This window comes from Saccopteryx bilineata, chromosome 10 (genome assembly GCF_036850765.1).
Source record: "Saccopteryx bilineata isolate mSacBil1 chromosome 10, mSacBil1_pri_phased_curated, whole genome shotgun sequence".
Lineage (NCBI taxonomy): Eukaryota > Metazoa > Chordata > Mammalia > Chiroptera > Emballonuridae > Saccopteryx > Saccopteryx bilineata.
In genome coordinates, this window is record NC_089499.1 from 71496043 (window position 1) to 71506597 (window position 10555).

Consider the following 10555-nt stretch of genomic DNA (forward strand, 5'->3'; position numbering starts at 1 on the left):
TCGGTTGACTCTCACATGTGCCCTGACCTGGCATTGAACCTGCAGCCCTTGTGTATCCAGATGATGCTCCAGCCAACTACCTACCCGGCCATAGTATGCTCTTTTATTACAGCAGCCAGAGCTCACTAAGATAATCAATTATGCCTCAATAAACCTGATTGAAATATAAAAAAGACACATCCCTCCCTTAGACACCTCACATAAAGGTCGAATAGTCAGGTAAGGCCTTTGTGAGGAAAGGACATTAGAGGGAGACCTGAAGGACAAGCTGCAGCCAGCTCGGGCAGCACTGAGGAGCAGGAGTTTCCAAGCAGAAGGAAGAGCAAAGCAAACCCTCTGACAGGAGGAAGGAAGAGGTGTGGAGGACAGGCTCATGCGGCTAGCAGAGTAGAGGGGGAGTTGGCAAGCAGAGCACCATCTCAGAGGCCCTCCCCAGTGGGCTACTAGATTTGGAAATAAATCAAGTCCAGACGCTCCGTTAAATTGGAGTTTCAGGTAAGCAGTGAGTTATTTGTAGTACTATAAGTATGTCCTGTGCAATATTTGGGGTACACTTATACTAGATGCTTATTCTATTTTCCTGGGATTCAAATTTAACTGGAAGTCCTGTTTTTCCCCTGGCAACTCTTCATCTAGGGCCATGATAGCGAACTTATGACACGCGTGTCGGCACTGACATGCGAAGCCATTTTTTATGACACGCAGCCGCATATGGCCACATGCCAGAGAAGTATGGGGCCGCATGCCGAGAAGGATGTTTCATCCTCGGTTCCAGCACGGCCAGGTGCAGTAGCCGAGGATAAAACATTTGCTGTAGTGTAGACACTCTGTGCAGGAGGTCTGTAGGCCAAAACAACAGAGCTCCTGCACAGAGCGTCTAGTTCTGGGACTTCCGGTTAGGCCATTAGGGGATCTTTGACCTCACTTCTGGCTGGTGGAGCAGGGAGCAGCAGAATGCCGCGGGGGACGCATCTCTGGGGGCCCTGTGATCGCCATTACCAGCAACCACATAACCACAGCCACCATCATCCAATCTGCTGTTCTGGGGTGTTGTGGATTTCTAATTGCCCATCATTACTGAGATAAGTGAGGGGGAGGCTGGGAGAGGCGAGGGCCTGTGCTATGTGTGCCATTTCCCGCCATAAGAAATAGTGGCAGCCATCTTAATTTACATAAGATGCAACTTGCAGAATTTCAAGACAGCATCTGGGCTCAGGTGTTGGTCGACTTGAGGTCAAAGCTTGAGAATCTGGAAAGGTGCCACTTGGAGAATCAAGAGGAGTGCCATTACGAACAGGAAATTTGGAGTGCCTGTTACCGATTACCAGACACTTTTAGCACCCTGAAAAATATAGCAATGGCTTTACTCACAATTTTTCCCTCTATGTACTTTTTTTTTTTTTTGTATTTTTCTGAAGCTGGAAACAGGGAGAGACAGTCAGACAGACTCCCGCATGCGCCCCACCGGGATCCACCCGGCACGCCCACCAGGGGCGACGCTCTGCCCACCAGGGGGCGATGCTCTGCCCCTCCGGGGCATCGCTCTGCCGCGACCAGAGCCACTCTAGCGCCTCGGGCAGAGGCCAAGGAGCCATCCCCAGCGCCCAGGCCATCTTTGCTCCAATGGAGCCTTGGCTGCGGGAGGGGAAGAGAGAGACAGAGAGGAAAGAGGGGGAGGGGGTGGAGAAGCAAATGGGCGCTTCTCCTATGTGCCCTGGCCGGGAATCGAACCCGGGTCTCCCACATGCCAGGCCGATGCTCTACCGCTGAGCCAACCGGCCAGGGCCCCCTCTATGTACTTTTGTGAGACCTTATTCTCAGCATTAAATAATATCAAAACCAACAAAAGAAACAAATTGACAGATGAAGTTAGTAGCACTTGCTTGGGCTTGAAGTGTACAAAATACCAACCTTCAATTGAAGATTTAGCGAATGATATTCAGCAACAAAAAAGTTGCTAATAGGCAGGTTAAAGAATTCCCCAGGCCCTGGCGGGTTGTCTCAGCGGTAGAGCGTCGGCCTAGCGTGCGGAGGACCCAGGTTCGATTCCCGGCCAGGGCACACAGGAGAAGCGCCCATTTGCTTCTCCACCCCTCCGCCGCGCTTTCCTCTCTGTCTCTCTCTTCCCCTCCTGCAGCCAAGGCTCCATTGGAGCAAAGATGGCCCGGGCGCTGGGGATGGCTCTGTGGCCTCTGCCTCAGGCGCTAGAGTGGCTCTGGTCGCAACATGGCGACGCCCAGGATGGGCAGAGCACCGCCCCCTGGTGGGCAGAGCATCGCCCCTGGTGGGCGTGCCGGGTGGATCCCGGTCGGGCGCATGCGGGAGTCTGTCTGACTGTCTATCTCTATTTCCAGCTTCAGAAAAAAGAAAAAAAAAAAAAAAAAAAAGAATTCCCCATCCCCCTCACTTATCTTAGTTCATGGCACCCTACACAAGTTAAATAATATCAAGACCAACAAAAAAACCCAACTGACAGATGAACAAAGAAGTCACTAAGCAAGTAAGTTAAATAATTAGTTTTTGGTTTATTAAATACAGTTATATATTACAATTATACATTTTTGTTATTTAAACTATAAATATCGCAAAATTATGTTTTTTTTTTTTTTTTTTTTTTTTTTTTTTTTTTTTTTTCTGAAGCTGGAAATGGGGAGACAGTCAGACTCCCGCATGCGCCCGACCGGGATCCACCCGGCACGCCCACCAGGGGCGACGCTCTGCCCACCAGGGGGCGATAATCTGCCCATCCTGGGCGTCGCCATGTTGCGACCAGAGCCACTCTAGCACCTGAGGCAGAGGCCACAGAGCCATCCCCAGCGCCCGGGCCATGTTTGCTCCAATGGAGCCTTGGCTGCGGGAGGAGAAGAGAGAGACAGAGAGGAAAGCGCGGCGGAGGGGTGGAGAAGCAAATGGGCGCTTCTCCTGTGTGCCCTGGCCGGGAATCGAACCCGGGTCCTCCGCTCGCTAGGCCGACGCTCTACCGCTGAGCCAACCGGCCAGGGCCGGTTTTTTTCTTGAAGTGACACACCACCCAAGTTATGCTCGGTTTTTTGGTGAATTTTGACACACCAAGCACAAAAGATTGCTCATCACTGATCTACGGCATGGTAAAAAGTTTGTATTTTCTTCTGACTACAGTGGGAAACCAATGGGAGGGTTTTGAACAGCACAATGAGATGATCTGTGTTTTACTAAGCTTATCTCATTACCATGGAGAACAGATAAGGAAGAGGCAAAAGCATGGCCATGCAGTGGTCCAGGAAAAAGAAGGTGGAGGCATAGACCAGATAGCAGTGGAACTGGGAAAAGCTGGTGGATTTGGGATCATGCAGGGCGACAGGAAGAAAAAGGAAAAAGGAAAATGAAAGATGCTCCTAAGATTTTGGCCTCAGCAACCTATATTAGCTTATTTAATATTTAACTCATTTAATCCTTACTATGATTTAGGAACTTGAGAATTAAAGAGAGAGTTATCCCCATTTTACAGATGAGAAAACCAAGGCACTAAAAGGCTAAGCAATATGCCTAAGGTCATGCAAATAATGAGTTGCAGAGCTGGGTTTCTAATCCTAGCAGCCTGACTTGTGTCTATGATCATTACTGCCATGCTCTGTGGCTGTCTCTCAAAGAGTGAGGCTTGGTAAAGAATTGTTGGATCAATAAATCAATGAGTGAATGACAGGATGCGTCTATAAATATGGGTTCTCAGCTGTTCTATGTTCACTTTTATACAGGGTGGCCACAATGTCTTCATGCCAGGTACATGTCACCTGCATGCTTTCCTCCATTCTCCACACGTTTAATATCCCCTCCATTCTTCTGGACATCATGTCAAATGTTGATGTTGGAAGTCATTAAAAGAATTCTTATAGGGGAGGAGGTGGTTGAAAGACCCAAACTGTTATTAAGTGGAATTGGGAAATACTCTTTCATAATGCCCCAAACAAATTGGCATAACATGTAGTTAAGTCTGAAGTCCAAGGAGGCTAAATAGTACCAAATTCATGTTGACACTATTATCAGCTGAATTTGTAGTCAGATATTCTCTAGCCTGGAGGGCGTAACATGCACAGTACACGCCTGTGAAAGGTTCCACACCTGGGGGCTTAAGGCTGCTGCCTGGGTAATCAGAGAGACCTGGTCCCAGAAATAGCCCTCTCTTCTCTGTGACCTAAAGCAAATACAGCTCCCTGTGCTTAGCTTCCCATTTGTAAAATGGGTATAGCAACAGTGCTTACTTCATAGGATGATTGAGGGCTGACAAAACAAGGCTTTTACCAGTACCTGACCAAATAAAATGCCCAGTACAAGTAGGCATTCGTTATTTTTACTTCAAATTCTTTCTTAGGAGAAAACTAGTCACATCAGGCCCATGGGAAGTACCAAGACCTACATAGTAAGTTCTCTGCCTGGAACTCTCCCTGGTTTTCACAGTCCAGGGAAAGCACGTGAGCACGGACAGGGGCAATGAAATTGTTCTTAGCACCCTCTCTTACCCCTCTTTCTCTTCCCTTGGCTTCAGAAACCCTGTCAGGGAATCCTGCCCACTTCTCAAGACAAATGGAAAGTGTCCATTGTGAGGTGTTTAATGATATTCACAAGATCTCTCAGCTCTGTGGTGGTCCCTGCCTTAGATTCCATCTTGGCCTCAGAGAAAGTGCCCTCCCAAGAATTTGTAAGCTGATTGCTACTCTCAGTATCAAATAATTCCACATTTCCATTCAGTTCACTAAATTTGTAAGTGAATCAGATGCAATTAATTGAAGAATATTCAGATAGTAAACTTCAAGCTAGTTCGGGGGGGGGGGGGGCGGCTAGTGTTGTTGATCTTATTGCTGAGAGATGCTGGTACCGGGGTGGCAAAACCACTAAGCAAACAGTCCCCAGAGAGATGATGCTTGCACCATCAAGTGGACATAAGTTCTTCCTTTTGGCAGCATTATTGAGGAAAAGGATCTCAAAGAGCACATAATAGCCAATAAAGATAATTCTTCAGGAAACAAGTGAACCTACTCTAAGCACATAAAGCAAGTAAAGATACTTGACAAAAGGACTTTTATTTTTAACCGAAAAGCAATTTTTCTTTTAGTGCACGTATGAACTACTGAGACATTTAAAATGTGATCTTATCCACATGAAAATTTTCCTTTATATCCTGCCTTTTGCCTCACCCAGTTCAATTCCTTTGTCTCCTGGTTTGCAAAATAAAGGGCTTAGGATGAATGGTTTCCATCTCCTCTAGGAGCAACATCCTGTGTTTGTGGGGCTAAAAAATAAATAGTGTAGCATATCTAGTTTTTTCTCTATTTGTGTTTTTGCTTTACTCTTTCCTCATTTAAGCAGGTAGCAGGTTCTGGGCTTCTCAGTTTCCAACAAAATTTTGTGGCAAAACAGAATGCAGACAGGGCTCAGTTTTTTGTCAGTGCCCCGAGGAAATGGCTGAGTCCCAGAGAGAGAGGGCTCCGAGGAGCCCTGACAGCCACTGTGCCACCTCGCCGGCAGCTGTCGTCAAGTACCAAAAGCTACAGAATCAATATTCATATTTTAAGAGGCTTAAAGAACATTTTATTAATTTGGGTTAAGGTGTGCAGAGAGATTTTGTGAATAATCTCTGTACTGTGTGATTGGCATAAAACCAGGATGGCCCTTGGCATTGTATTGTAAATGCAAAGGGAAGGAAAACATGGATTCCCTGACATTCCACCACACCTGTGGGGAAAGGGGTAGGTGGCTGGCCAGGTGCAGGAAAAGAAAAGCCAAAATAAACCTTTTCTTATAGTGATGAGCCATTTGCGGGCATTTGTCCCCATGGAAACTACCTCTCCCATATGAATGCATATAGTTAATATGTGTGACTCTGGACAGGGAGATGGCAGATGGACATTGAAAGATATAGGAATGTCTTTTAATATGTAAAGAGACATCTTTCTATCATTGTGTTGACTTGTAAATTTTGTTTTCTCCAAAATGATGTATGGCTTGCAAATTGAACATGGTCCTATCATGTTAAAGGACATATGACTATAACTAATAGTGGTAAAGGGCACCTAATTGCAATTTTTGCTTCTATATTTCCCGTCTAAGTAGAACAAAAGGCCGGCGCGCTCTCCCTCAGATTTCTGTCGGAGTTGCTGCCGTTTGGCCAAGCTAGACAATAAAGCTTTGGTGTGGAATCGTCGAATTTTGTTCGTGTCTTCAATGTTTCGAGTCTCTCTGGATTAGGCTTAACAGCTCCATAGAGCATGTTAGGCAGCCCAGCAAAGAAACTCGATTTCCCAAGCTTCACAATGAAGCCATAAGCTTCAGAACCAACCTCTGTGGTTAGTAACCATGGTATCCTCATGACCACCTGTGTGGTCCAGCAACCAGTATGTCCCCCCACCAGGCCATCCCTTAGCACAGGAAACAACAGTCCCAAAATGACTGAGATTAATACTGCCAGTATGACAGGACAGCTCAAAATCAAAATTGAATTAGCTTAGTTATATCACGACAGATGATGCTTCAGGAACACCAAATATATGGACTGAGTCCACATTCACTATACATCTCTATCACAATGTTTACAATCCTTCATTTTTTTCTAAATCTTCTTTGTTAAATTTTCTCCATTTTTTGGTCCAGTATTTTTATTTTTCTTCTTTTCAAAACTATACAACATAAAAGAATATTGAAGTGATTCCCTCCTGGGCCTTTTCTTTTTATCTGAGAACTCAGGCTTTACAAAGACACTCTACACACACTGCTGTCTAGGAGGCATTTGGCAACTACTGCTATTGGCTGGGGTCAAGATGTACTGTTAGAGAGCTGTTGGGACTCCACTTACCTTGAAAAGTTTGGTGACTGTCCAGCTTTGTGATGTTGGAGAAGTCAGTTTCTATCTCCAGACTTCTACTTTTAGAATTAAATGGGAGAGTAGGGTGGAGAAGGGGTGAGCCTTATCCAGCGTTCCCATGAATAGCTGGGCAGATTGTGCCTTGCTCAAAGATGCTCAACTGTGCTCTGTACCCAGTGGTGGGATTCAAATAATTTAACAGGTTCTCTGCCCTAATGACAGTTAAGGATAAGAAAACTATATACTAAAAGGTAGTTTATTATCTCATGTATTTAATACTTAAATAATAAAACAGGTACACAAAACTAGATTGTTATAAGAGTTTTAAAATATTAATGGAAAATATTAAATAATACTTGACAAAAAACAATAGAACTGTTAAGATATTTCCATATTGCTTCTTGATTGGCATCCTCACTTGCAATTTTTTCCCCTATGGGCGGAAATGAGCATTACTATGGGTGCTTAGAACATGCTGTTGTACAGATGAATTTTTAAAAAAGTAAGAAATGTAAACCTGATTTCCACATTGGGTGGCTGCCCAGGGGCTCACCTTAGAAACCTGACTACAAGTGCTATTTTAACAACCGGTTTGCGGAACTCAACAAAAAATTAGGTATCAGTTCTGTTGAACAGGTGCCAACCAACCGAATGCCACCACTGCTTGTGCCCTGATTGTGTCCGCCTTTTCCTCGCCACACAGGGAAGCAGTATGAGTCACCTGGGCCTCCGATACAGTAGCATAACCCAGCTCTGATATTCTGCAATTCCAATTTAAGCCTTTTCCTCTAAATGACTTTGCTTCTAGAATATATTTCATATATATATATATATTCCTTTCTCCTCAAAAGCACTTTCATCTACGTTTGTAATAAAGTTATTACCATGTGAATCAGGCACAGCCTCAATTACCCCAAAGATATTTGCAAAATAAGGATTTCTTTTTTCACCCGAATTAATTGACGTGACAAGTGAACAGAAAAGTTTGTTCAGCAAGTATGAAAAATTATTGTCAGGTCTCTGGTTAGAAGGAATTAAGGGAAACCCAGATGGCAGGGGAATTTCAGGCCCAGCCAAACTGTCCATAACGCCTTGTAGTTCGGTTGCTGAAAACCACGCGGTCTCTAACCCGGCCCGGAGGGGCGCTGAGACGCTGGGGGGCGCTGCAGCGGGGCTGGGGGGCGCTGCGGCGTGGCTGTCGGGGCGCTGCGGCGGGGCTGCGGGCCCTGTGGCGGGGCTGGGGGCGGCGCGGCGTGGCTGTCGGGGCGCTGCGGCGGGGCAGGGGGGCTGCGCTGCGGCGTGGCTGTCGGGGCGCTGCGGCGGGGCTGCGGGCCCTGTGGCGGGGCTGGGGGCGGCGCGGCGTGGCTGTCGGGGCGCTGCGGCGGGGCAGGGGGGCTGCGCGGCGGCGGGGTTGTCGGGGCGCAGTGGCGGGATTGGAGGCGCTGCGGCGGGGCTGGGGGGCTGCGCTGCAGCGGGGCTGAGGGTCGGCGAGGGCTGGGGGGCGGCGCGGCGTGGCTGTCGGGGCGCTGCGGCGGGGCTGTCGGGGCGCAGTGGCGGGGCTGGGGGGCTGCGCTGCAGCGGGGCTGAGGGTCGGCGAGGGCTGGGGGGCGGCTCGGCGTGGCTGTCGGGGCGCTGCGGCGGGGCAGGGGGGCTGCGCTGCGGCGCTGCTTGTAAAGGCCTCGTTCCTCTGAAGCCGCAGCCCGGGCCCGCGGGGCCTGCTCAAAGGTCCTGCACTCAGCCGTGACCAAGTGGAGCTGAGCTCTCCTGCGGAAGCCAGGCAAGGAGCACCTCCCGGGGTGATCATTGCTTTATCCCGTTCGAGGCCAGGGACAGTTCAATGATGTCTTTGTTATCAGACAGAGCGGGTGCTGGGGTTGGCCATTGTAATGAAAACGGAACACCTGCGGGTTGGCCATTGTCATGAAAATGGAACACCTGTGCGCCGGTCCCTCCTCGCCCCTGTGCAGCCCGCGCGGAGACCCGCAGCCGCAGGAATCGCGTTACGAGGGCACACGGGGACGCGATGGGGGGGGCGGTCCCTGGGGCTTCCCTGCGGCCGCTGGGGCACAGACCAAGTCGTTGTCCCGGGGTCCCCAGCGCTCGGCCGTGTGCCCCTCACTCTGGGCGCTCCTAGCTGTAGGAGGGGAGTGGGGGCGGGTATGGGGATTTTCCTCGTTTTCTGGGTGAATTACCCGAGGAAGTTGAATTAGAGTCAGGATTGTAATTTAATTTCTCCAAACTCAGAGCTGTTTTCTTTCCAGATACATCAGGGCCACAAAACGTTCAAAGAACTGGGGAAAACCATTCCCAAATCAGAAAGGTTAAAGATGAAGAGAAGTCACAGGGTGACTACTACTGCTAATGTAATAGTCCATAATAATTATATCATATACAATGTAATGTTTTATATACCTTCATATAGTATGAAGTATGTATTCTCATATATTTTCGCAGAGTGATACTCATAGATATATGGTTGTCATGATGGTATGTTATATAATATAACATAATATTCAAAATGTTCACAATTTTATATTGCTAAAAAGTGGAGGACCTTCCAAAAGAGAAGATAGAAGATGAAAATATTTAATAATTAATTTATTATAATTTATATTTAATATAGTTACTTATAATATTGTATATTGATTGTTTTATATAATACTGTAGTATATAATAGAAACATTAATTATTGATATTGTTATTATTATTTTAGATAATATTTATTGATTGCTTAGGCATTATATTATTTAATTTTCACAATAACCCTATAATGTAGGTACTGTAGTTTGGTTTTTTTCTTCTTTAAATTACAGTTTCATTGAGGTATAATTCACATACCATATATTTCATTCATTGAAAGAATATAATTCAGTGTTTTTAGTATGTTCACAGAGTTTGCAACCATAACCACAATCAATTTTAGAACATTTTTATCACCCCAAAGGAAGCTCCATACCCATTAGCAGTGACTCCTCACTCACCACCACCACCACCACCACCACCAGCAGCCCTACACATCCACAGATCTACTCTCCGTCTCTATATAGTCTGGACATTTTCTATAAATGAAATCATCCCATATCTGATCTTTCATGACTGGCTTCTTTAATCGAGCAAGTTTTCAAGGACCATCTATGTTGGAGCATGTATCAGTACTTCATACCATTTTATGATTGTATTCATATGAAGATATCACATTTTGTTTATCAATTCATCACCTGATAAATATTTGGGTTATTTCTACTTTGGGGCAATTGTGAATAATGTTGCTCTGAGTATTCATGTGCAAGTTTTTGTATGAATGTATGCTTTCATTTCTCTTGGAGGTACTGCCTTTCTACCTCATTTTACAGATGAAGAAACTGAGGCATAGAAATGTTAAGTAACTTGCCCAAGGTAATACTGCTCTGAAACCCAAACTCATTTCTCTCTGATGCTCTGTTGCCCTCAAGTTTATCAAAGGTTAATATGTGCAGGGTGGGGACTCATGTTCTTCGGGGACTCTGGAGAGACACTGAAAATAAACACAGCAGGAAGCGTTTCAGTGCAAGCTGAGTATGAACTTTCTCCTCCTAGCGCTGGTTAGTTAAGCTTGGGAGTGATTGCCAAGGGAGGGGTGAATTCCCCTCCTGAGATGAAAGATCCTGTGTGGGGAGCTTTAAGACATAGCAGGGATGGATGTTTCACTGCCGGGAATGGGATTTATTTAAAGCTGTCCAA

The 10555-nt window shown here is 46.3% G+C and overlaps 1 protein-coding gene across 1 annotated transcript; it reads right to left on the bottom strand.

The window, feature by feature from the left end:
• Positions 1–7898: 7898 nt before the first annotated feature.
• Positions 7899–8639, bottom strand: LOC136314026 (uncharacterized). The gene has a single exon (XM_066244324.1). The coding sequence runs from the start codon at positions 8637–8639 to the stop codon at positions 7899–7901; it is 741 nt and encodes a 246-aa protein (XP_066100421.1).
• Positions 8640–10555: the final 1916 nt, after the last annotated feature.